This window comes from Phoxinus phoxinus (assembly GCF_949152265.1).
Source record: "Phoxinus phoxinus genome assembly, chromosome: 1".
In the NCBI taxonomy this organism is placed as follows: domain Eukaryota; kingdom Metazoa; phylum Chordata; class Actinopteri; order Cypriniformes; family Leuciscidae; genus Phoxinus; species Phoxinus phoxinus.
The window spans coordinates 44,198,817-44,226,806 of NC_136876.1; the positions used below are offsets into that span (position 1 = coordinate 44,198,817).

General features: G+C 39.6%; 1 protein-coding gene across 4 annotated transcripts in view; it reads right to left on the reverse strand.

Annotated features, from left to right (window-relative positions):
• Positions 1 to 241: 241 nt before the first annotated feature.
• LOC307005162 (caskin-2-like) overlaps positions 242 to 27,990 on the reverse strand; it is an 88,786-nt gene continuing 61,037 nt past the window's right edge. Inside the window, exons 8-22 of one of the 4 annotated variants that reach the window (XM_079625041.1) lie at positions 27,674 to 27,782; positions 27,062 to 27,170; positions 24,206 to 24,300; positions 20,900 to 21,017; positions 17,908 to 18,093; positions 9,898 to 9,978; positions 9,299 to 9,438; positions 7,650 to 7,713; positions 6,251 to 6,345; positions 5,965 to 6,075; positions 5,773 to 5,874; positions 5,545 to 5,680; positions 3,095 to 4,729; positions 2,164 to 2,407; positions 242 to 2,016 (exon numbers count right to left, since the gene is read on the reverse strand). In XM_079625041.1, the coding sequence (XP_079481167.1) occupies positions 1,920 to 2,016; positions 2,164 to 2,407; positions 3,095 to 4,729; positions 5,545 to 5,680; positions 5,773 to 5,874; positions 5,965 to 6,075; positions 6,251 to 6,345; positions 7,650 to 7,713; positions 9,299 to 9,438; positions 9,898 to 9,978; positions 17,908 to 18,093; positions 20,900 to 21,017; positions 24,206 to 24,300; positions 27,062 to 27,170; positions 27,674 to 27,782 (3,322 nt within the window). In that variant the 3' untranslated portion in view covers positions 242 to 1,919. Of the gene's footprint in view, positions 2,017 to 2,163; positions 2,408 to 3,094; positions 4,730 to 5,544; positions 5,684 to 5,772; positions 5,875 to 5,964; positions 6,076 to 6,250; positions 6,346 to 7,649; positions 7,714 to 9,298; positions 9,439 to 9,897; positions 9,979 to 17,907; positions 18,094 to 20,899; positions 21,018 to 24,205; positions 24,301 to 27,061; positions 27,171 to 27,673; positions 27,783 to 27,990 lie in introns of all 4 variants that reach the window. The other 3 variants (XM_079625040.1, XM_079625042.1, XM_079625043.1) reach the window with 3 other exon arrangements.

The following is a 27,990-nucleotide window of genomic DNA, read 5'->3' on the forward strand; positions in this document are numbered from 1 at the left end:
ATTGAAGGTAAATGTTGTATTATGCAACGGTTACTTAAAAAAAAAAAAAAAAAGAAGCTTACAACCTACTAGCTATTTTTCGCTTTAAGAACAAATTGTGCAACTAAATTTAGAACAGAGTTACAACTAAAGTCCTCTAGTGTGGACATTAAGTTTCAATTTAAAAACTTACAAACGGATGACAGAAGACATTTCTATTTTGCAATGTAAATGCTGTAAATGACAGACAAAAAAAAGGACAAAATAGCTAAATTCATTTAATAGAAAATGTTAACAAATTAGAACAAAGACGGGCTTGGTACTGAACAACCATATCAGTGTTATGTTCATCTAATCAAAAACATCACGAGTATATAGCATTAACATAAGTAAAGGCCTGTTCACAGCAAGGACTAAAACTATAATCACCATATTCGCATTCACAACAGTGGACGATAACCTTACATGTATGTCTGACAGTGATTCCAACAATATCGTTCCTCTGTGTCGTTATCATTATAGTTGTGAAGTGGACTTGGTGTGGCGGACACAATTCTCATAGAATCGTAGCGATAATTTTAAACTTTATAGTTAAAGTCCTTGGTGTGAACAGGCCTTAAATGCAATTCTAAAACTGGTTAAATGTTAAAAACGGCCGTCGGTTAAACAAATTACATCTTGGTTAATTGGGAGACAGAACCTGAATGTAACATCCGAATGGCACACAAGAACCGCGTGGAAATATTCCACATCAGATACGTCATATCAAATGATGTGCAAAGGGGAAATGCCACTGGGTTAAACTTCCATTAGTTTAGCTGCAAGATAAGTCTGCTAGCATTAGCATTATCCAACATTTGAATAAAAAATATACATATGCTTTGGTACAACAAACAGGTTTGCTTCCCAATCAAATATACCTTTAGTGTACAATATACATATTTTGATAAAGTTTAAATACTATTTGGACTAACATAAGTTTAAAGATGTTCAAAAATAGTTCATGGTAACTTAAACCTGAATTGCTTGCTGTACATTGATCCTGCTCTAGTTACACACGGCAGTGTTACTGATTTCATTTCAACATGTTCCCTTTAAAAGCACACTTTCATACAAAAATAAATGTCAGTCATGTATTTTAACCTGCAAATCTTGCAATGTCATTAAGAAAAAATAAGACGCAAGCACCAATATTCCAAAGGCAAGGAAATGGAGATCTGGTTTACTTGCTGAAATGGGTAAAAGTCACCTGTGTAAGTCTCCTTACAAAACCAGATGCTTTTTAGAGCTTAAATGCTTTGAAATGTAGTTATACTAAAGGAACAGTTCACTCAACAACAAAAAAAAATCTGTATTTTTGTCTGCTGTATGGAAAGGCAGCATACAATTAATTCAAAATGGTATGCTATTGTGTTACACAGACCGAAAAAAGACAATACAGGTTTGGATCAGCATTAGGGCAAGTAAATGGCGACAGAACTCTCACTTTTTGGGTGAACTGTCCCTATAAACTTTCTAGAAATGTTTTGAATCAGTGTAGTGTTTTGAAATGTATATTGCTAGGAATGATTCTCCATTTCTTCTATCTGGGTCCATCATGTAAAGTTCATTGGGGTCACACTTACTCAAGTCCGTGGTTCAGCCCCAAAAAGAACAACAAATGACAGGACAAAATGAAAAACACAAAAACATATATATATATGCTGGTTGATTAGAAAATGGAATATAAACGAACAACTACAAATGACACCACATTAGTCAGGTCCAAAAATGTCTGTGTGGTCTTTGCAAATGAAGGTTCCCACTTTTCTGTTCGAGAGTTTTTCACAGCTCTCCATCTGAAATATAAGGCAGAAGAACCCATGCTTCTTATACGTAGATCTCTACCCCTCTGTTTCTGGGCCAGCACAAAAAAACAACAAAAAAAAACAGCCAAATTTTTAATCCAGCATAGCATCCAACTGATCAGCCAGGTCATCAAACATGTTCCCAATGTCATCCAGAATGTTCCCTGCAGTCTTCACTGTGTGAGAAGTGCTAAAAGAGACGCAACATAATGCTTAATTAGTGATACATTAGTAACAATTAGAGGGATATTTTAAAAACATGAAAGGAATAGTCACACCCCCCCCCCCCCCCCCCCCCATCATATTTGTGTGAAAGCTGGTGGAAAGTGTCTCTCACCCCACATTGTTGTTCTCAAGAGTGAGTTTCCTCTCCACAGCTTTTAGTGCTTCCTCAAGGGATGAGCTGGTCTTCTCCAGCCTCTGATGCTTCAGTGTTGACCCTTGACCATTTTCCACCAGCGCCTGGGGCCTTCCTGATGTCACACTTTGACTCTCTGCTGAGGGGGAGTACAGCACTGGAGACTGGGATGCTGCAAAGGCAACACTCTGTACAACACTGAGAGTGACACTGGAGCCGACAGCTGCGGACAGAACAAGAAACACAGAATGAATGCAAAACTTACAGTCCTCTGCATATACTGTAACTTACTAGCAAAGGGTTGCTACGAATAGCTTTAACCATTTATAAAATCAGAGCAGTATTTAGCTGCATCCCAATTCAGAGGTCGAATGCGTATGAAGGCTGTCCCAATTCACAGGCTCATTCGAATGTTGTGAACCATGTTATGTTTTTTTAAGACCAGTCCAGTACAAACTTTACAGCCACTAGGCAACAAGAGCTCCATAGGCTAGACCAGGGTTCCTCAAATCTGGCGCTGGAGGGCCGCTGCTCAAATCCTGATCAAACTCCCCTAACTGTGACTCTGAAGACCTTTTATTAGCTTGTGTAGGTGTGTCTGATTAGGGTTAGAACTAAACTCTGCAAGGTAGGAACCCTGGGCTAGACCGTCCCATTAAACAATGCTTGGTTCGACCTTCGTGGACTTTGAAGTCTGTTTCCTTCGAAGGATGCAGCCTCTGAATTGGGACAGAGCTTCTGTCAAGGACTTCGGGGAACAACTAATAAATCTAACCATTTAGATGGACCTATTTGCTAAATCTAGCAAACAAATAAGGAATCTAAAATATGAGGTTTGAGGTCCAATGAATTTTCCCCATGTAACAGCGGTATCGAGCCAGCTGACTTTATTTGTATCTGTAGGCTGTACCTGTTACAGGAGCAGGATGGGGTTTAGAGGCGTGCCGTGTTGGATTCAGGGGGCTGGGAGGTTTAGGGGCGAGAGGTGGAGGTGCTTTCACTGGTTTGGCTGGAAGATCCACACATGGCAGACTCATATCCGTCTCACTGATGCGGAGCTTCACCGTGTCCTGAGTCTCTAAAACAGGAGTGCCATCTTCACCGCAGTCGGACGCTGTGTTTGACTGCTCTTTCTCCTTTGGCTTCTGCCGTCTCTTCACTGTGTCTGACTCTTTCAAGTTGAACTCTGGGACATCAGGGGTTTTGGCTGGTTTGGCTTTCTCTGGAGACTCAGAAGTGCTCTCCACCTTGAGTGGCCCGCCAACTTTGGGCCTCTGTTTGATGGTGAGGTTGCCTTCCTCTGCAAAGGGGATGCACTCACTGGAGCTGTTCTGGGGCGACGATGAGCTCTCCAGGCCAGAATCCTTCGTCCCATCATCTTCCTCTGAGTCAGACTTTGTTGCTCTATCAGTATCTGCTTTGGCTGCTACCTGGCTGGATTCACTCTGACTCAGAGGTCTGCGCTTGGACTCTTCGTTGGTGCTAGAGACAGCTGTCGTGGTTTCTTGTAGGATCTCCACCGTAGGCACAGGTAGGACTGTTTCTAATGCAGCTGTGATGCTCTTTACACTCCCAGGTGTGCCGCTCTCGACTCCTCCAGAAGCTGGCGCTGGAGTTTCGACACTAGTGCTGCTGCTGACTGAGCTAAGGCGTTTCGGTGGCGGCGGAGGAGGTCCTTTACGCCGAGCCCTAATGGCGAAAGAGTGGCTTCGGCCGATAGACTGCTCAGGGGCGGACTGAAGACGTGCCAGCTGGCCCCGGGTAAGCTTGCGGCTCAGTGTGGCGTATGAAGGCATGGCTATGCTGGCTAGCTGAGCTGCTTCATCATCATCCTCTTCATCTGGTTCACCGTCCGACAAAGCATACCGGGACAGACTCTGTGTGCGCTTCTTGGTCACGCTAGGAGAGCGACGGTCGAGCGTGGCACTGTTATATAGTGCACGAGGATAATTGAGGGTTTTATGAGCAGGAGAACCTTGCGGAGAAGGAGCAGAGCCCAGTTTGGGTTTGGCAGGCACCGCTGGGTATTTAAAGCCTGCAGAAGCACTGAACGGCAGCTGTTGTGGTAGCTGAGGACGTGGGACCTGGTCACGGCCTTCTGGAATGTTGCGCTCTTTACCAGGACTGCTGTCTGGGCTCGATAAGCTCTCTCGGGACAGGCTGTAAGGGGTCGCTCCTGAAGTGGAGGAGGGAGTGCTGGGGGGCTCCTGAGAGCGGCCGGAGCCTCGAGAGCGTGTGTCAATGCTCTCCTGACTGGAGGACATGCCTACTGCGTTCTTGATGGCTAGTCCTTCCTGGCAGCCACTGTACTGGGAGGACATGGCACTCTGTAGCTCAGTGCTCAGCTCACTGTCCTGGAAAGTCATCATCTTGGGCGTGTGGGGTGAGGGGAGGTCGATACTCTCAGGGGGCGGCTCGATGGTGACCAGGTCGAGGGCAGCGGGGGTTTTGCGCCGCAGAGTGCCGTGTCCTGATTCTGCCTGCAGAAGAGCCTTATGAACATCACACAACTTCTTCACCGCAAGCATCATCTTCTTCTGATGGCCTGTCAGAGACACACACATTTAATGTAGATGTCACACATGAACTTAACGCAACAGGATATACTTTACAGGATATATATAACTCACACCATGTCCTTAGCAGGCATAACACAACAACTTTTTCTCTCAATAAGTAATCTGTCCACATCAAAGGTGAGAATGCTGTGTGACCCAATACAATCTCAGGGCATATCTGATGCCGGATCATCAGTCAAATGAAACTGGATCAATCGGATTTAAATGTGTACGGATCAACATAGCATGTTGCTGCAGGAATGGAAACCAAGTGAAACCTTGAACTAGAAATGTTGACTTGAAAATGCCATAGTCTAGGTAAGAACAAAAACAGGAAAAGCTTCCCAGCAACTAAGACTGGTATATATACATACATACATACATACATAATTTTAACATATATGGAGGTTGAAGAAGAAAGTGTTCCCACACTTTTTGATCCATGTATTTCCAGCTATTTTTAATGGACTTTTCAATCGTTTATGACCACGGGATAATGGTTTTTAAACAATCAAATTTACAATTCAAATTCTGACCATAATAATTATCCGAACCAGTGTGAACAAGTTCAACCTACTCAATGAAAAGAACTGACTCAAAAGAGTCATTTGTAAACAAATTGGACATTGCTTTAGTTTAAAATCAGGTTTTGTTCAACACAAAAGCTGTATTTAACAAAATAATGATTTAAAACAGCTCAACAAGAACACACAATTTTAACATTGCCTGTTATACTTTGACTTTGCTAACCCTGTATTCAACTACACAATGCACTTAAGTTCTGTGTTCAAGTTAAGCTCACCTAGTTTGGTGATGCCAATCTCCTGTAAATCTTCCCACGTGAGATCTCGGACAATGTTTATCGAGTCATAGCCGTTCTCCGAGAGTTTCTTATGATACTGAGGCAGGCCTATGGCACTCAGCCACTCTCCAAGATCCTGCTAAGAGAAGAGATTTGACTGTGAGGGAACTGAAGACAACACCATAGACACACATGTATGCATAAAAGCTATAAATTACAATGACTTACTGGTATGTACTCTGGGAGCCATTCTGGAATGCTGAGGTTGCCGATCTCCAGGGAAATCTTCTTACGGTGGCCTGGTTTAGTCACACCAATAGCCGTGAGGTCCTGAAAAAGAGGCGTAACACTCAATCAACATCAACCCTACCTACGGCAATGAGACTGAACGGCATATCTCTTTAAAGCAACTGATCGTACTTCTGGGGTCATTCTGCTGATTGTAGGCACATCATAGCCGGCGTTGAGGAAGTTTGTAGTGTACTGCTCCAGCTGAAACTCACTCAGCCACTGATATATAGCCTCTGCGTCCTGATAGAGACATGACATGACATGAAGGTAGCAAACATGATGCAGGAGAGAACTGCTGTTATATGAAACTTGTGTTCACTGATTCTGCTGTGTACAAAAACAATCGCAGAGCAGTTCTACTGGTACGCTGTACTATATTTGTGTTCAGGTTGGTGTTGTAATGGTGTTTTCTGACCTTTCCCTCTAGCAGCTGTTGAGGACGCACAAACTGTTGAGAGAAACCCTGCTCTCCTGCCCTCTGTGTGGGCAGCACAGGTCTGCGAGGAACTCCTTCAAAAAAACAACACACTAATATATGCACATGGATTCACCAAACAGCATTTTCAATGTCTTTGAATCAGCTGGAGTTTTGAAAGTTTTTTTTTTTTTTCTAACGCAACAATGCTCATACATTTTGCCCTATTCGGACAGGACTAGTTTTCATTTAGGACGTTAGAGAAATTTGTGTTTCACAAGCATACTTGTGTGATTTTAATCCCATCCGAATCAGTGCTTTTCTCACACAACCCCAGTAACAAGTTCCAGAACAAATTACTAATTGTTTTTCGCCAACTCAGCTCTGAGAAATTAAACCCAGTAAGAATGAGAATGTCTGTGATTGCCTAAATTGTATTAAGGTGCACACCATGTCGTAATTACAGTAATTACAAGACTTCTACTTGTAAAAAGCACTCACGTCCTTGTAGAACTCGTATTACAACTAGTAAGTTGAGAATGTTCGCCGATAGTGTTGCCATACAAATGCATAACTCCCAAATTACAAATGACGTTCAAAGTAGAAAATCACACATGGCAGTTCACACAATATTACAGTAATTACGACATGGTGTAATGCAGCATCACACTAACGCTTCTCCTCAAGTGTTTTTTGACCAACCTGAGCTACCGTTTGTGCACAAATGTTTTGCATGTATTCACTTCATTTAGTCCTGTGTGAATATGGCTAAATGCCCAAATACTGTCACTTGCCTGGTCCAAATACCCACACTTGCGGTCTTGGCCACTTGAGAGAACGTGCACGCGACAGGAAGTATAAGTGTGCAAGACTGTCCCATGTCTAAAAAAAATGCCAAAGTGCAGTGCCCTTAATGCACTCTAAACCCACACCATCTCTAAGCGTATCCCATCATACATTATGTGTGCTCCGAAATCGCGAGATGTCAAGGAAAACATTCCACTGAAGTTTAAATTAATCAGATACATATAATTTGGTAGTAAAAACAGTGTTGCACATTTTATTGGCGCAAAGGTGAGTATGGTATGTGTGGGCCTATTTTGTACAACATTTGCAACTGTTTTTATCACTTAATTAGAAGCACCACAATTTTAAATTAGTGTTTTCTGTTAGTTACATAAAATGCAAAGTATTGCATAAGTGTGTCCCATTGAGTAATCAAAAGTTCTACACACACTTGCAGTCTTTACGCCTACTTGAACACTTGGGCCAAATAGAGGAAATACGTCATGCAAGTAGACAAGTGGTCAAGTGCAAAGACCGCAAGTGTGGGTATTTTGGACAAGGCAAACGTAGGCTGTATACAGATGCACACAGTAAACATGTCACAGCTCATTACCTGTGGACGCGTCAGGATGTTTGTTTTGGTCTGGCTGTAGTAAATCCACAGCAGAGGGCGCCGCCTGCGTAAAATGAGAGAAAATGTAAAGGAAAAAAAAGAAAAACCTTAGCTATCAAACACATAGAAACAACAAGCATTGAAACTAAACGGGTTTGTTAACAGAAAATAACAGGTATTATAATAACTCTAATGACAGGGCTGTAGTGCTTTTATAGCCAGGAGCAATATTTACTTTTAGGGTTCCCAAAATGTTTAACCAATGAATTTCCTTTGTCTTTTTTCCAATTGAACTTTTCAACCATTTGTGATTACTGGATGTCCGGTTTGAAAGTGCAAGGCCGTACAGGGTTGGTCACTGGTACATTTGTGCCATGTGTTTTTAATTATTGGGCATATAAGAGTTGACTTTTCATGTTCATTATGTTGTGAAGAAGAGTCATGACTTCCAAAACCTTTCAAAGTGGAAATTTAACAAAACAGATGCATTTTTGGAGCTGTGATGTGCCGGCTTTTGAATTTCATTATAGTTATGTGTACAAAAAAATTATAACAATATGATTCTTTTTGATTTGGAACAAAACATTTTACCTGCCAAAATAGCAACATTAGCACTTTGAGATGATCACCAAAATGTTTAATTTTTATTTGCTCTATCAATTTCATTTTCACATTTCATTATTTAATTTCACAAATGTCATTATCACAATAGCAACTGTCCTTAGATCATGACTCAATACTCTTAGGCTGAATCCGAAATCGCCCCCTAAACCCTCAATCCCTATTCCCTACTTTAGTCCACTAATACGGTTCACTTGAGGGAGTGAATGAAAACGAGGGAGCGAATTCGGACGGTACATTGGCAGTACACTCGTTATCGCGTTGCAATGTGGGATTGAATGAGTGCACTCAATAACGTCCACTATGGTTTCAGACACCATAACAAATGGTGTATATATGAGGAATACCGTATTTTCCGGACTATAAGTCGCACTTTTTTTCATTGTTTGACTGGTCCTGCGACTTATAGTCAGGTGCGACTTATATATCAAAGTAAATTGATACTGACTGAGATGAACCAAGAGAAAACATTACCGTCTACAGCCGCGAGAGGACGCTCTAGTTAGCGGAGTTGTTCAGAAGCGACACCGAGGAAGAGTTCAGTGGATTCAGTGTTGTGTGGAATGAGATCGCGGGAGCTTTGTGAACTTGCTTACCGGTAACTTGTTGGACTCGCTGGCTAATGTTAACTTAGCATATTATGCCTCCCAGGTATATGTTCTTTATGCTATTGTGCAGCTGAATAACTGTTAATGTGTTACGTTAACATACCGGACACCTTTTCAGCCTGTTGTTCTGTGTGCTGTTGTGCAGCTGAATAACTTGCCTTTCCAGATTAAATGTCTGTTCTTGGTCTTGAATTTTGTAAAAAATACATTTCTAAATAAATGCGACTTATAGTCCAGTGCGAGTTATACATGTTTTTTTCCTCTTCATGACGCATTTTTTGACTAATGTGACTTATACTACGGAGCGACTTATAGTCCGGAAAATACGGTAATCGAATAATGCCCTATATGAGGTTATAGGGGGCGATTTCGGATTCACCCTTAGGGTTGTCTTTCTCTCAAAGCATCATGGGTGGTTACCTTGCTGGTGTCAGGGATGGTGGCGTGTTGGTGTTGTTGTGGTCCATTGGGGGCGCTGTTGCTTTCTGTGCTCTGGCCACTGCCTGCACTGCGGGTGCTGCCCACACTGCCAGTGCTGCCCACACTGTTCCTGTCCCCTGCTGCGAGAGAGAGATTAGGGAGAGAGAGAGAGAGAGACGGAGGCGTTAGTCCAATGAGTAACTGCAATCATAACATGCCCGCGGCTATGGCATCACAGCGGCCGTCTGCACTGCCATGCCAGCGTGCCACTCCACAGCCGTGAGGACACCGTACCCACTGGATTTCTACTTAAGCAGCAGGCAGGGTGGGGTGGGGGGAGCAGGGCAAAGCCACAGGCACGTGGTGATGGGGTTTACAGACGACAGCACACAACCTACGGTCTGCTACGGGAGCGGGAGGGTTCACAGTACGCTAACAGGGAATTGGCATCTGGACAGACGGACACACCAGCTGGGTTTGTGTGGCGTCCGACAGACCAGCCAATCAGGGGGTCTGTCTGTAGCAGGGAGGGGGGTGACAGCCACTAGGGGGCGCAGGGGAGGAGCGTTTCAGGAAAAGGGGAGTGCAGCGGTTCTTACCAGCGCAGGAGTTCCGCAAAACCCACACGTCCTCCATGCTGGGGCTTATGTGCTGGGACAGACCGCCCTCGGGAGGCCCACCTAGCGGACACAAACACTTTTTTTGGGCCACTGGCCTCAGTCTAGTGGGGGAGGGTAATGTGGGTGTGCGTCCCAACTCAGGGCCTTCACATGAGTGTGTGCCACTGTATAGTGTTTATATGCAAAGATAGTGTTTGTACTCAGTCGTGCAGAAGAACCACGAGGCCCAAAACCAACCGTTTGACTTAACTGACCAACACATTGAGAAAACCTACTGGCTATAGATATGTCACAAGGGTAAACAATTTTTAATTGAGATTTATACATCAACTGAAAGCTGAATAAATAAGTTTTCCATTGATGGTTTGTTGGGATAGGACAATATTTGGCCGAGATACAACTATTAAATATATGAAAATCTGGAATCTGAGGGTGCCAAAAAAAATTAAACATTGAGAAAATTGCCGTTAAAGTTTATGTTCGTGATTTTGCTGCATTCACTCACAAAAATATTTTTTTATATATAAATTTACACTAGGAGATTTACAAAACATCTTCATGAAACATGATCTTTACTTAATATCCTAATGATTTTTGGCATAAAAGAAAAATCTATAATTTTGACCCATACAATGTATCGTTGGCTATTGCCAGAAATATACCCGTGCGACATGTGACTGGTTTTGTGGTCCAGGGTCACATATGAGGTGACGTGCATCAAAGCAAAGAATGCAAATAGAAGTGCTGCTTTAGGGTGTAAAATCTCGGTGCTCTTTGGATGGGATACAGAATCTAATTAATTAAATTAGGAACTCCAAGGCACTCGAAAATGTGTGAAAAAAAGTTAAAAAGCCTTTATTTGATGAATGTCTCTAAACATTAAAAATGGTGACAGATCCACCTACGCGTTGCGGCTACATGCCTTCGTCAGGGTGTGTAACCAACAGCATCTCAGGTTTGTTTTTAACAACAGTTAATTAATCAAATTAAAAACACCTGGTCACTCGGTGTAAAGAGACAATCAAGACAATTGGCCTAAATAGACCTATAGAAGAGAGGAAAAATAATAATAATAATTTTTTTTTTTTTTTTTAATAATATCCTATTCCAATATCCAAAATACCAATAAAGTATGCAGATCAAAATGCGGCAAACTATATTGTAAACATAACATTTTTTTTTGAAAACAAATTACGTAAATTGAAATTAAAAAATGAAACAGTGTCAACAAATCATACAGTGTGTAAATCATATAGATACACAGCGCAACCCACAAAAAAAAAGAAAAAAAAAAGAAAAAGAAAAAAAGAAAAAAAATATATATAATAATAATAATAATACCAATATAGTATGCAAGTCATATACAAATCTAAATACATATATCTAAATTCAAAAATCATATAGTGTGTAAATCAAAACATTTTTGTCTTGATTGTCTCTTTACACCGAGTGACCAGGGGGCTGTTCCATAAACCAAGATTAGAGTATAAGCCAGACTTATTTTGGTTAGTCAGACTTATTGTCGGTTGATTCTGTTTCATAAAGCAAACTTCAAATAGTTCAAACTCAGTTACCCTGGCAACTTATGCTGGGAAACTAGCCTGGTCCAGGGCAGGCTAACTGTCAGGCTAAGCCTCAGTTGTTACACAGATCCTCTAACACTGACCAATAGGAACACAATTACTGACAATCTCTCATACCATTATTTGACTTTATTAACCACTAGAAGTCCAAAAATAAATATACAGTAAAAAAAATCAACTTAAGGCTACAATGATAAATTAGACAATATAGACCTAAAAACATATATATGTCTGGGTTTATACATATATACATATATATATCCTACAGGTTTACTTTTCTTACTGGCTGAATGTTTTGTGATTTAATTAGATAGTTTTAAAAATTTATGAAACACAACATTTAACCCTTTAGGCGCCAGAGGTTTTTTCCTAAAACGTTTGATTTTGGCATCTTAATTTCAAAAGGCTATATCTTAAAAGTGATAAAAGATAGAGACTTTCTGTAAATTAGAGAAATATTAAGGATGACCCAAAGTTTATGTAGGGATTACATTTTCCCATCTAATTTGCATATTATGACGTCATATGGTTGCGGTCATCTTGGATTATAGTATTTTCATGAAAATTCACAAATTTAAATGTTAAAATGCAGCACTTCTTTCCCCCCAAAATTTCCCTCACCTTCTGTATGCTATATTGCACAATACTGAATGCTCAGGTAAATAGTAAGTAGTAAAAAACTGTGTAAATCATTACTAATAAATGGTAGAAACAAACCGAATGCATGTAGTGGTTGGCCTTTTGCTGTAGAGATTTTCCATTTACTACATACAGTAGGCACTCTGATTATATATATATATATATATATTACATATATATATTATTCATATGACACACAAACACAAGTAGACAAGACCTGCTTAGTTGCCCCGTGTCCACACCGCCTCTGCTCCTGCTACGAGCAGCGCGGGCGCGGCCAGATCTGCCTCGCGCGCGCGCCGAGTGCGCACAGCTCGGACTACTGTCATTGTCATTGCGACTCCCCACCCTGCCTCCACGTTGCCCCATAACTGTCCTATGAATACTTTGACCTCGTCTAACATACCCAGTAGCTTTAGACAAAGTCTCCACCACAATAATGTCGCCGCGATTGCGGAGAGGCACACGGTCAGAAGACAAACTACATGGCTAGCGCGGTAAAAAAATCTCCCGCCTCGTTCCCCACAACAATAACCCACCTGCTAACTTCGCGATGAACACTCCGACCCCGGGAAATATTGTTCCCACCACTGACATCGGGCAAAGGACCATCTACATTGGGCAAAGGATTCACTGTTTGTGCTTGGTGTATGGGCTATACTTTCACTTTCATAATCACCGTCAACTTCTGAAGGTAGATATTTCCCTTCAGAACCAGGGTCCGCGAATAGATGACCCAACACTTCATTGTGGGTAAGCTTTATTGATGCAATTAGATAATAATAATAATTATTATTATAATCTAATGCAAATACTCGCTGACGTTGACAATATTGCTTTGATAAAATGGCTCACTCGCACACTAGCTCCGCTTTTGTTCGCGCTGATTCAATGCGCTCTAGCTCGAAGATTTTGTATAAAAGCATGACGTTTTTTTGAGTCTGGGATGAAGTATAACATGTCTGCCAACTAGTGGATGGGAGGTTGAAGGAAATTTGACACCCTATTTGACAAAATCGGCCGTTTTATTCAGTGCCGCATCTTGTCGAGTAAACTCGACCGTGGCGCCTAGAGAGTTAAAATAAATAATTACAAAAGCACAGTATACATTTAAACTGGTAAGATGAATCTGAGCTTAGTAATTGTACACTTGATTTACCCCATTACAATAGTCCCTTTACAGTTATTATCCTAAAAATACACAAAATTGTAGGTTTAAAATTCTAAGGCACATCTAATGTCCAACAAACAATATTTTAGCATATATATAAATATTTTATGTACTTTATTATGTCTTTCAATTCAAATACATTTAACACAATTATACAAATGGACAGTTCCTTTAAAGACATAATATTTTCCCCCGATAAATCTTATTTTTCCTTCTACTTTTTTCTTTTGTGATAATACCCACCAACACATAAAAACAATTAGAACAACAACCATTAAGTACATAGTTAGACACTTTTACATATGAAAAAAAATGGAAAAAATAAAACATTCACATATTTATATCAAACTCTTATAATGACACATAATTAATAATAAGTTATTAAAGTAATATTATTTAAATATTAAATAAGTAAATAAATAAAATAACAAATAACTAGAATTAAGGGAGGGAAGGTTATTTAGTTATAGGCTAATATGTATTCCTTTATTTTATGGAATATTCTTTGATTTTAGAGTTGCACATATCTTTTCAAAATGTATACTTTTGCTCTTAATTTCATGTTATCCTCTCCATAATGTACTGTATAAACTAAATCTAACCAAACATTCTTGCTTTCTCCAAAAAAAAAAAAGATTGCTTTAAAAGCTGTAATTCTCAGCATTCTAATTAAATAAGTATAAGTCATCTTTTTTAAGTAGCTTAGGTCCTAAACTCAAAACTATATTTTGTATCTTTATTATATTTGGTTTCTTAAAAATTTCTTCCCTGAATTAGGCCTACTTCTGTTCAATTGTTTTATTATAAGTATAAAATATATGAGTTTAATGAGATATAAGTTCACTGCAACTGATCCAACATCCTAAAGATAAATTATTATAATTAGAAGATATTTCTGGTGTTATAAAATATCGCATAGCCTATTAATTTTCAAAGCAAAATGTATATTAGTCAGAATTATTGCGCTCCGATTTGGCGCGCATGCGCGCAGCAGCGCTCGTTCAATGTGAAGTTTACAGCAAAATGGAACTATTTGCACGACTTTCTAAGATTTTCAGATGGAGAATATTCCTGTGAAATGTAAGTTTTGCAAACACCATGTCTTAAACGCATAAAACAGCACAAAATATATGCAGTTTGATGGTGGATCGATTTGATCTATGATCGACCTCCAGGGCTGCTTAAGAAACGCGTGCACACGCAGTTATCTAGACTAGATAAACTTGGATCAAATTAGTGGGATTGCGTGAACTTGAATTACCTTTTATGAAACCGCTTTAGCGCCAACTTATTTGTCAGGTTTATTCAAGTCGCGTTTTGGACTTTAATCCCCGCTTTTCTAAGCGGCTTTTATGGAACAGCCCCCAGGTGTTTTTAATTTGATTAATTAACTGTTGTTAAAAACAAACCTGAGATGCTGTTGGTTACACACCCTGACGAAGGCATGAGGTGACGTGCAGTTCAATGTTAGGCGCATTTTGATACACCATATATATATTGCTGTAGATATTTTTTGTGGAGCTTTTAGTAGGGCAGGACTTTTCTGCTAGAGCAATGGGAAATACAAGATGTGTGGGCAACACCGCAACATAAATATAGCATTCAAAGGTATGTGTATATCGGCCATTTTACAGCTTAGTATGTAGCTCGTCCAATCAGAATTTAGAGTCAGAACTATCTGCTTTAGTTGTACTGTTTTGAGCCTTTTGTTTTTAACTCAAGTGTTACATAATGTAAGACTGTACCGGTAATTCATTAATTATGAAACATCCTTTGGTTTGTATCCTTCACATATTAAAATGAGAAGAAGATGGTGCATTTTTGACTATTTGAACTATTTATACAAGTTCATATATTCCTCAAACATCTATGTCACAATGTGAAATATTAGCATAATGCCCACCAAAAGGCGTACGCAAAGAAAGAAGGTGATGCTTCAGTGAACTGTGTTTGGATGCAAAAGCAATGGAAATGAATGAAATTATGGTACCAGTGGTGTTTAAGATTTATTTATAGCAGCTTCTTAAACTTAAGAGAGTACAACTTTGCCTAAACACACCTAAATAAAGTACAAATAAAGACAGACTGGGAATAGAGGTACTGCAAAATACTGTGTGTTTTAGCATTATTAAAGCATGTTAACCTATTCAAAGGGTAACTAAACCCTGAAACCACTTTTTTTAGTTAATGATCTGTAAGACTGGGGCTTTATTAGTGCTGGTCATTGATTCACGTAAATGTTTTGACATTTGGGTATAAAGTGTTTTAATTCTACAATATATGGTGTAAAATAGTCTGAGTGCTGCCCTCTTCAGGTTGAACGATGGCTACTGCAGTTGAATTTTCCTATTGGAAGTTGTGGTGCCGCGTGACGAATGATGGCTCTGCCAGCGGCTCACTACCCACGCTCACGATTCTTTGCATTGTGAGAATATTCATGTCACTAATGTTATTTATAAACATTTTAAAATCTCTAAAATGACTGAATATTTCAAATATTGCCAGTGGGTGGAGTTAGGCTCTGACCAGGGGTTTAGTTAGCCTTTCAATTACACCCAAGAAACAAAACAATGAACTTTAAAAATAGCCTCATAATAACTGGATTATTAAAGAAATAGGCCTCACCACTTTCCACTTTATATATATATATATATATATATATATTGTGACAGCATGAGAGGTTCAGGATCTTTAGCTTGTGCAATTTCCCAGTAAACACCGCTTCCTTCAACAGTCTCTTCAATATGAAGGTGAATATTACGTTTTCAACTTAAATGTCTTCAGCTCAAAACAAAACAACTTAAAGGTACAATATGTAAGATTTTTGCATTAAAATATCCCAAAATCACAAGGCCAGTGTTATATATTTTGTTAAGTTGATTACTTACAATATCCCAAATGTTTCCAACTATTTTAAAATCGTGATACATTTTAACCAAGATTTTAACCAAGGAAACGGGGCGTGTGAACTGGAAGTCGCCAGTCAATGGCGTCATATCCGCATTACCCTTGGTTTTCCGCTCGTACTGCGTGGAGTTCTAGAAAATGCGGAAGTTGTAGTTGTAGTGTCTATCAAGCAACAAACGTTAGCTTGTTTCGAGCAGTCGTTATGAAACACAATTACTCTTTACCGATTGTAGCTGGTTCTGTCGACAAAGACAAGTCCCATAAACGTACGGGTCAACTTTATATATTTCAAATGTAGCATTCGTAATAGTTATGCTTATGTAAGGAAAGTATTATAGCTTTAGGTTTGTGTTTCGTTTATTGACATTGTTTATCACGTCTGGTGTTTATGGGCATGTCAATAAATATAGCATGTGTTATACATAAAGATGAATCAGTCTTGTGGCAAATGATGCGAGTATGTTCGAATGTACTTTTACAACAATTGTCGCAAAAAGTCGTAAAACTGTGCAGCGTTATTACAACAAGGAATTCGACAAATACAGTAACATCTATGGTAACCAATTTAGTATTAAACCTTACTTTTCTTGCGGTTAATTCATTTTAATGAAAAAAAAGCATCTCATTAAACGCAACATTTATAAAAATAGAACTTTACCTCATCCATGAACATGATTTTTCGATTCCGTCTGACTGATTTACATCCACGGTGGAGTTAAAAACGACACTTCCCATTTTCCACGCTCCTTCACATCGTCATCAAGCTACGCTGTTGTTGTTTGGAATGTAGCGCCCTCTAGCGGCAGAAAATCTTGCATATTGTACCTTTAATATTCCTTGTTTCACACAGGTGTGAAGATGTCTTTTCCTAGCCACACCCTCCACTAGAGCCTGCTGCCGGTCTTATTACTGCAGCTGTACTCTTCTCCTTTTAGTTTCTTGGTGGATTGCATCTTTCATTTGTTGCATACCGCCACCTACTGTACAGGAGTGTGTCGAGTGTTGGAGTACTCTTTTGGCTATTCAGTCAAAAGGGGACAAACTAAATCTTAAAAAAAAAAAAAAAAAAAAATCCTGCAGCTGTACTCTCAGGCTTCCTGGGTTTTGTAGTCCTTGATAGGCGGCCATCTTGCCCCCCAGCTTCCCCTTTTGGTGACCTGGGAGTGATATTTCTTTTACAAGACGCCCTCTTGTTCCAGGCATCTTAGGGCAATGTATCTGCCCTCTAAAACACATCCTCTCACGATGCCACAATATATATATATGGTATTAAGAATACAGGTGTAAACAGGGTCTAAAACTTGATCGGGGACTAATAAAATCTTGTCCACTTTAGACCACTTTCAGAGATACTCGAAAGCACATTCAGCCAGTTTGCTTTCGTAGTTTAGCCACTCATGTAGTCAAATGCATTATGAACAGCCACAAAAGATCATTCAGTCGATAGTATTCATATGACGCATGTTGGACTCGCGCAGAGATTGACAAAATAAGAGGAGAGTGTCTCAATGAAATACGAACTCAAATGGCCACAGGAGAGGACTTTGAATTGCGTATTAATGCCAGGTGGAAACAGTACGCGTCTCAGCTCACCACTAGTGATCGGATCACTGAAAACGCATCTTAATACGGGGTGGAAACCGGGCGTTGGTGAGAAAGCACCCTTAGAGGTGGGTGCGAGTGCTATACCTGGGTTGGTGCTCAGACCGTTGGTGTGGGGGAGGACCAGGTGTGGGTTAGGGGTGTACAGACTGTAGGAGTCGTCGGTTTGAAGGGTCCCGCCCCCGCTCAGACTCACGCTGGGACTGAGGGCGGACCTGGAGAGCAGCTGCTGCCTCTGGGAGGGCAGAGAGGCGTGTCGTAACAGGGTGCCCCCTACAGGACAACACACACATGACAGGAGCAGAGGGTTAGCGCAAGCGGATGGAGGTTAGAGATGAGCATTGGCTGCGTCCGAACGCTTAAGCCCCGTTCACACCGCCAGCGACACGCAGTGACAAAGCGACACGATCCCATTTCATTTCAATGGAGCGTTGGTGACTTCTGGCGACAGTGACCGTTAGCGACAGAATGTGGGCGTGTCAAGCGACACGAGACACGCGACAAAAGTTCCGAAATGTCAACTTTATGCAAATGAGAAGCGATTTTCGTGAGCGACAACCAATGGGAAGACTTTCAGGGGAGCTCACGTCACCGTCTCGAGTGCAGGCAAGACAGAAGAGTTCGAGGGCGATTTCACTGTTTTATATGATTTGACTATATCCACATTAATAATAAAATGAGGCATGGAAAAGAAACTGTCGACAGTCTCAGTGAGTTTAATTCATACATTTATAGTTTGAGTGTTTTAATTTTATGATGCAAGTTTAGCACTGCTGCAGGTCACTTTACAGTTTCGCCTGCATTATGTTGACTATTAGGGACAAGAAACTGTATTATTTGTCAAATTCTAAATTACGTTTTAATAATTTATGACAGTATGAGTGAGTTTAATTTCTCACAGTACTTTAGTTACTTTTAGTACTTTTCTTTAGTTTCTGCACTCTCCCAACAGCATACTGTTTCTTTTTGAGCCTAATTCCTAGTCAAATTAAAATTATATAGTTGTATATATCACTTGTGATGGTATTTTGTATAGATATGGCCAGACGTCCAGTCTACCAATAAGATTACGAACGCCCACAAGCGACTACACAGTACAGAGACTAGCGACATACAGCGACTTTGTGAACGGGGCTTTAAGTTGCGTCACGATACCAATCATTTGAATGGAGAGCGGGCGATTTCCCTTGGCGAGAGGGTGGGGCGTGTCCGGCGGCGCGACAAAGTTGAGATATGTTCAACTTTATGCAAACGAAGAGCAATTTTCAGGAGCGACAACCAATAGGAGTGAAGTCAGTGGAGCGCGCGTGATCCGTCACTCTTCAGTGCTGAGTCCGACCGAAGCAAGTTGAATGAGAAGCTCATTTTAGCAGTCAGAAACTGTCCTATAATGTATATGAACACAAACATTACTAGGTAACCACTCGCGACCTCACCGCCAGCCACTGGCGACATGCAGTGACAAAGTCGCTTGTAATGTGAACGCAGCTTTAGGCAGCTGACTGATCAGGCAATGACTTTGAAGGCAGCGTTTGCGCACGAAGGTACCTCATTTCGGACAGACTGAGCAAGCATAATGGTTTAATAATCGACAAATAAACAGAGCGAGCTAAGATTTAAAGGTGCAGTGTGTAAAATTTACGAGGATCTATTGTCAGAAATCCATTATAATAACTATGTTTTGAGTGGTGTATAAAGACCTTACAAAATGAAGCGTTATGTTTTTATTACCTTAGAATGAGCCGTTTCTGTCTACATACACCGCGGGTCCCCTGACACGTTAAGTCGCCATATTTCTACAGTAGCCCTATACGGACAAACTTCTCTACAGAGAGTGTTTCGTCACTTTGTTGTTTTTCTTCTTCTTCGTTGGTGTTTTTAGAGGCTACTTGCACCGTCACTATGTTGAATACGCATGAAGAAGTAGTAGTAGTAACGTTAGTAGTGAAATTTGAACAAATGGAGGACCACACGTATTATTTTGCACAAGAGTCGACAGAGCGTCAATCTTCATGATGAAAAGAAAACATGATGCAGCCAGACGAAGTCGAGTCAGACGACGGCAGAAATCCCAGAATATCATCGGTATGGCTTTTTCCGGATGGTTAGATGCAGATGCAGGAAAAAAAAAAATTAAACGACAGCGAATTTGTTTTTGTTTTTAATTTGCCTGTTTTCTGCTGGACAGGCAAGTAAGTCCAATATTAGCAATGTAACGTAAAGTGGAAACTGGTTTCTTTAGCTACAAAATGGGCATAATCACAGCGAGAAGTAAAGTTTTTCACTTTCAAAAATATGTCATTGGATTTTAATTTCATGTAACAGGAGGACCGTGTACCTATCAAGTGACCAATAATGCTAACTTTCAGAATTTGCATAAATAAAGTGCAACTTATTTGTTGGCATTGCTTCGCTACTGTGCACACAAAGGTGCAACTTGGTAATTCAAAGGGTAAAATGCCTATTGCAAACGTTTAATCGTAACAATAATATTCACAATAACATATCGTTTTGCTGAATAATTAAGTAAATATACTTTCTTATTTATTCTTTGTGAAGAAACCTCGTTGCTTGACTCTCTGCTGTCTCAGACGACATGTTTGTCCTGTTTTGGCCACCGTAGCTTCTTCGAATGAGGGTTGAGCGGTGGGATGAGTCGTTGGTCACTACGCAAAAAACTACACACTGCACCTTTAATTACTGCCATATTAATTTCTCAATATTTTTTCTCAGTATATTTTCTCAATATCAAAGGCAGCAAAGGACACATCTGTGCTGTCTTTAAAAAACAGGATGCGACACGATCACTGGATTTGGACTTGCCTGCGGAGGCAGTGTTTTTCAGCTTTCGGACGCAGCCATTTATTACATGGGAAGCAGCGGGATGGAAGAAAGAGACACGCCTAGGTTGTAGAAGTCAGCATGTTATTGGTTCAGGAAAGCAAACACTGTTATTTGTGGGGTTAATGGCTGTAATAAAATCCCTAAAACTTAAAAAATATAGTAACCACAGGCTGTGAAGCTCCAAAAATGAGAGTTAAGAACGACAACCAATCAGAATTCAGGTTATGATTTGTACCTGAACGTCGGCTGATGACCTCAACTATGGAGGGCGGGAAGTAGCCGATCCGGTCCGTTCCTCTCTGGGTGTCATGAATGTGTCCCTTCCAGCGTCCGTCCACATGCTGTTCTATCACCTGCCAATCACAACACAGCAGAACACACTGACGTCACATTGACCTCATCAGATTTTCAATCCAGCAGTTTTTCACTGTCCCTGACAACCAGTCAAAACAGAGGAGGAGGTCGGGAGTTCAGAGACAATGCGTGATCTGAAAGCTTTTGAAAGTTAGATAACATGACCCCAGCCGCCCACCCTAAGTAAACACTTGCAAGCATACAATAGCTGCAGGCCCGACAACATTACAGCAGCTCACCAAATGCATCTCCAAACCCTCCAGTAAACGACCCTTCTTATTTTCTGCCCACCGTTTCCTGTGAAACAATGCTGTGTGAAAAATCTGCGCTGGTTCGAGTTCACAAATAAACAATTGTGAGTTTATCTTTAGCGCGTTTTAAAAACCGAGGCGATGAAACAGAAAGAGACATTAAAACTCGAGGAGAAAGAAATCTGGCCTCCTGACAAGAGTTCAAGTCAGAAACTGCTTCTGAAATGCTAGTTCAAGAGACTGGCCATGCAGTTTAACAGGAAACACAGGCGTTTGCTATAGCAAACACTGATCTCGATTCAAACACCCACGCGATCTTATCCCTAAATCACAATGATATGTCTGTTAAACCTTTGAGAAGTACGACCACCACAGTCATTCAAACCCGCGTTGGCGCCGCCACTGAGCCAGAGAGAGGAGGCATTAGGTTCACAAACAGTCTTTTCAAACACACAGAATCATTATTTCCGTCTTACAATAATTCAAATGATCCCTCAAGTACTGGGATAAAAGTTTATAGTTCGGATAAAATAAAAAATTTCTGATCAAAATAGAGCAATCATCTTTTGAAAGTAACTTGGTGTGTCAAATAAAGACTGTGTCAATTGCGCAGTTACACCAGTAGGTGGCGACAAGTGACTGTTGAAAATGTATTTGTCTTTAGCCCTATTCGCACGGGATTAGTATTACCTGGTGACCTCTAGTTATTTGTAATAATTGCGGAGGTTGTCTGTGATCTTAATCCTGCATGAATCGGCCATGTCTGTAATTTGTGAAGTTTAAATGGCCGACCCATATTTCGCCGAACACAGAGGTGATAATATTAGTCCCGTGCGAATCGGCATCTCTGTGATTTGGCGGGGTCGTATATAATTTTTTCAAGGTTTTTGTTTCCTGTGCGCTTTTTTTATCCATCTTTCGCGAAGAATGGAGGCAGCGTTGGAGTGTTTTGATAGTATATTTTGGGTTCTGGGTCATATCGCTATACACCATACACAACTATAAGAGAAAGAGAAAGCTGAAAACCATCAGAAGAATGATTAAAATAATGATGAAAGAATGATTACATGGAGATGAATGACATGTATAGCAGGAACATTCTTCTGTTTATGATATATCATAAGCTAGACCTATTATAACAAGACATTTCCAAGCAATAGCCTATATTGACATCCTATCCGGGAGATAAGTCAGTCATTTCGAGTAGAATCACAGGCTTCGGTTATCCCGTGCGAATGCGCCACACGAAATTCAGATGTGTGTGTGTGTGTGTGGGGGGGGGGGGGGGGACTAGTTTCATTAGTTTCAGATTAATGAAACAAGTCTTTACGAGTAAGTCGTTGAATGATTCACTCAAACTGATTAATTTAAGTTAATTAAATACTTTTTAAATAGACTGTCAGAACCTCTAATAAATTAAATGTTTTTTGTTTAGTTGTCTGTTCAGAATATTGGGAGAATCGTGATCTCGGTTTGAAACGGAAAAAAAACATGATTTTCAATGTATCCAGAATCGTTTAAAAAAAAGTCTAACACACACACACACACATGCTGTGTTCGAAATCGTACCCCTATACCCTCATTCCCTGTTCCCTATATTACTCCACTAATATAGTTCACTTGAGGGAGTGAAAGAAAACGAGTGAATTAATTTTTGCGTTTGTGCTTGCTGTTAATAATAATCATGTGTGACCCTGGATCACAAAAGCAGTCACATGACGCACGGGTATATTTGTGGCAATAGCCAACAATACATTGTACGGGTCAAAATTATCGATTTTTCTTTTATGCCAAAAATCATTAGGATATTAAGTAAAGATCATGTTTCATGAAGATATTTTGTAAATTTCCTACCGTAAATATATAAAACATGTATCTTTGTGAGTGGATGCAGCACAATCGTGAACATAAATGTTCAACTTTAAAGGAGATTTTCTCAATGTTTCGATTTTTTTGCACCCTCAGATTCCAGATTTTCAATAGTTGTATCTCGCCCAAATATTGTCCTACCCTAACAAACTATTCATCAATGTAAAGCTTATTTATTCAGCTTTCAGATGGTGTATACACAGGTTTCTTGTATACAAACAATACCGGATGCGCGCGCATCCAAGAGGCAAGACCGCTATATGTTATGCCGAGTTCTGTAAAAGAACATTGTAATTAACGTAGATTTCGCATTGTTTGTAAATTCTTGTTGACTCAATAATAAACTGCAATTTCAGAGTTGGATCTGTTTGCTTGTGTTTCATTTGCATATTAATATAACATTATGTAAAACGTTAGTTAGTTGACTAGAATGAAATTGTCCAACTAAGTTTGCGAATCATAAAAACCTGACATACCCTATGCATTTAGGCTAGTTCACAGCACAACAGCTCCGCGTCATCTCTGCTTCTGCTGGATATAGCCGTAAAGACTGTTGCTTTCTGCCTCTTAGATGCGCGCGCATCTGTGTGATGACGTTGCACAGAAACCCGTGTATACATCTCATTTTCAGAAAATGTACCCATGTGACTGGTTTTGTGGTCCAGGGTCACATATGAAACAGGAAAACTGGCAGCAAATGAAAATATTTTTCTTGAACTCTGACATGGAAACTAGCACAAACTTTAATTAAACAATTGAATAACAAATAAACAGCGTGGTTTGGAAAATTAATGGATGATTGATTCAGCGGCGGACGCTGTCTTTTGGCGAGACGCGGGAATTCACTCAGCGCTCGACTCTCACAGTGCATTATGGGTATTCTCTAGCCATTGAGCGTACATCGGTTGTACACTCGTTATTGCGGTGCATTGTGGGATTGAATGAGTGCACTATGGTTTCATACACCACTATAAATGGCTGTCCTCTCAAATAGTGCCCTATTTAAGGGTATAGGGGTTGATTTCGGACACAGCAAATGTTTAATGAAGTCATGTGAGCGGCCGTACCGTGATGACGTCACCGGCGCGTATGGTGAGGGCCGTGGGGTCGTGCAGATTCCAGAAGTCTTTCAGCGCTCTGACCTGAAGAACTCCTGTAGCTTCTGAAAACACACACACACACACACACACACACACACACACACACACACACACACACACACACACACACACACACACACACACGTGTTGATACAAAACAACACAAGTTCACATAGTTCAGAGAGTTCAGACACTGGATGATAACACAAACATTACACTACATCGCTGAGTCTAATGAAACTCATCCAGACCAAAATTTATACACACAAAAAAATTATACACACACATATACATATACCGTATGTATTATTTCATTTTTTTTTTTAAAAGCATAGGTCCATAACATTTTTCTGCATTACTGACATTACTTTTTTTTATTTAAAACATTCCTCCCCAAATATTTTTTTTATATATAACAAGTATATATTTATATACATAAATATGTATATTTTGAACTCTAAAATTATAAAAGTGTAATATTTTATTTTATATTTTATTTTATTAAAAGTGGTATTTTATTTACCACTATATATGCTATTACATATTACATGAAATTTTAAATAAATAAGAATACGTGTGTGTGTGTGTGTGTGTGTGTGTGTGTGTGTGTGTGTGTGTGTGTGTGTGTGTGTGTGTGTGTGTGTGTGTGTGTGTGTGTGTGTGTGTGTGTGTGTGTGTGTGTGTGTGTGTGTGTGTGTGTGTGTGTGTGTGTGTGTGTGGAATGCTTAAACTTGATAAATATTTTATTTTAAAATGTAAAAAAGCCTAAGTACGTTTAGGTACATTATATGTATAAAAGCACATTTCCCATTACATTTACATTATATATATTGTTTTTGTTAGTTTTTACTACTTTCCTGAATGAGAATTTCGGTTTAATAATCATAAAATGCACATTCTTTCCCAATTTTTTAATTTTCAATTTCAATTTTAAAATGATAAAAGTTGAATACTATAAAATTTACAAAGAAAACAAATCTTACTTTATAAGTATATACAGTATAGAATTTGTACATTTACTTTTTTTTACTTACACTTTTCTTAATTTTTATGCACACATTCCCATTATATATATTTTTTTGTGCTTTCGTTGATGTTTTTAGCTTGTTTTTACAGCTTTCATTAATGAGACTTTCTGTTCAATAGCCATAAAAATACAAATGCAAAGAAAATGTAATGTTCCTAAAAATAGTTTAGTGAGATCCCGCCATTTGGACTTCTCAGCGTGTCATTTCTGTGATTTTTTTTTTCCCTCCGTGGAAGGAATGTGCTGACACACGGACACACGGCCGGCTCGCTGATTCAATAATTAACTCTGAGGTTTGGGGAAGCGATGTGGCCCACATAGAGCAGCTCTGGTTAAAGCAGACGGGCCTGTCTCTGCTCATAATGACAAGAGCTGTCTGTTAACTGCCCGAGTTTAACCCCTTATATTACCCCGGGCGGCCATTACATATTTAAAACAGTAATATCATATACTAAACCTAAACTAATCTTGACAAACTATATATCATTTGAAAGCTCACAATCTCTAGTTTACATATTTGGTGACTGATTATCAAAATAAATTACAGAGGAGCCGTAATTTATCAATTTGCAACAAGAATATTTTCATACTCCTAAGGCGTGTTCAGACCTTGAAATAGTGATGTACATGAAAAATCATGAAAGAATGGTCGAAACCTCAGTTTGTTTTCATGCCAAGAGTTCAAATGATACAGTAGCATCCATTCAATTATTTTAGAAAAAAAGGTCTGAAAATGATTTAAATATAAAGAAAATAATAATAGATTCAGCATTTGTGATGTGGCAGCGAGCTATAATGCACATACGTGTTCTTCTTGTGTTTCTTAGAGGTTGAATTCATTTCAAAATCTGCCAAACTTCCAATACTACTTCTGAATAGGATGTCTACTTCATAAATTGTATGAAAATTGTAAAGATAATGCTTCAGATCACTCAAACAACATATGGAAATGGAGGCGCCCTTATATGTGCAGTAATGTCAACTAGTGGAAAAGTTTGGTACTGCGCCCAAACAAAATCTCACTGAAAGCTTATTTTTTGAGATATCAACCTAAAATTTGAAACACAACTTGTTCAGATATTTGGCTTTGATTTTTTTGCATTTTTAGAGTCCTCCAGGTTTTGAAAATATATATTTTATATAAAATATGAATAACTAAATTTTTAACATTGTACATTTGAACAAACTCAAACTTTTTTTCTGTTTAACTTCCTTAATTTATTTCACTTCTACTAAAATCTGCCAAATGTCTTCTTTAAAACAAGACCAATCCTACGTCTATTTTCCAAAGCATTCATGTTCATGACAGTTAACAGGTTAAAGGCCATATCTATAAGAATAAGTACAGAAGGCTAAATTCGCACCAAAATAACATCATTGTCTCCCATCAGCATTACAGTTTCAAAAAAGTGTGCGTATGAAGTCAGTACTTGTGTGCGGCGGGCCACGTCTTATGTTTCATAAATCTACGTTTTCCATAGCTTTGTGGTATGCATGCGCACACAAACACACACAGGAGATGTCTTTTGTCTCTTTCATGCACTCAAATCTCCCCAGAGGAATCAGCAGGTTATATAATCCTGAGTTTAAACAGCTGCTTACTAAATGGCAGCTCAAACGTCTCCCGTAACCCCTTACAAACCAAAGAAGGGCCGTTCCCAAACACACACACACACACACACACACACGCAAGCTTCACACATTCAAATGCAGTATGAGGAGCACAAACACACTCCACATACACACTGATACACACACTCCAGTTCACAAAATAAATGTCAGAGTGCAGGTCTCACCTCGTAAGAGCTGCTTGATGTCTTTGCTGGCGTGGCAAGCCGTGAACTGGTTGACGATATCCAGGGATGTTTGATTGTAAGTGTTGCGGATATTTACATCAATCCCAGCCTGCCATTATAAGAAACATACATCATATTTTTGTGGAAACCGTGCTACATTTTTCCCACGACTCTGATAAATAAAAAGTTCAATAGAACAGCATTTGTAAATATAAACTTTTTGTAACATTATAAATGTCAACAACAAAAAATTTGACCCCCACAAAAAAAGACCTAAAAGTAAAAACATAAATTATATTAATTATTATCAACCTTAAATATAAATGTGCATTTTAAACTCGCCTGTAAATCTTACAGTTAACATGAGACAGTCACTACTACAATGTGATGTACTTCCATGTGAAAGAACAAAAGTTATGGTGGCACTTGATTTATCATCCTTTCGTGTTTCTTTCTCTCAAAACATAATTCTCAAAAAGAAGCACGTGAGGGGATGTTACTAAGAAATGTTCAGAAATACATTAAAAAGTCACTTTGGGTGATTGAAAACCGTGGGAAAGTGTTGTCAACCCCTGCAGTAGAGACATTTCTGGAGAAAACAGATGAACTTACGTCCAGGAGTAGCCGCACAACCTCTGTCTTCCCATAGAGGGCAGCCTCGTGGAGCGCTGTGCCAGCTTTAGTGGTTCTGTTGATGTCAATGCCCGCTTTCAGAAGAAGCCTGAGGACAGAGAGATGGAAACTGATGAATGGACTGGAGGCTGTATCCTACTACTACTCCAAAGAGAGGAGACGACATCCTCTTTAGCACTCTGTGTTATATTTACATACTGGAGGGCCTATAATACACACAGGCTTGTGGAATTCTCACACACACACACACACACACACACACACACACACACACACACACACACACACACACACAC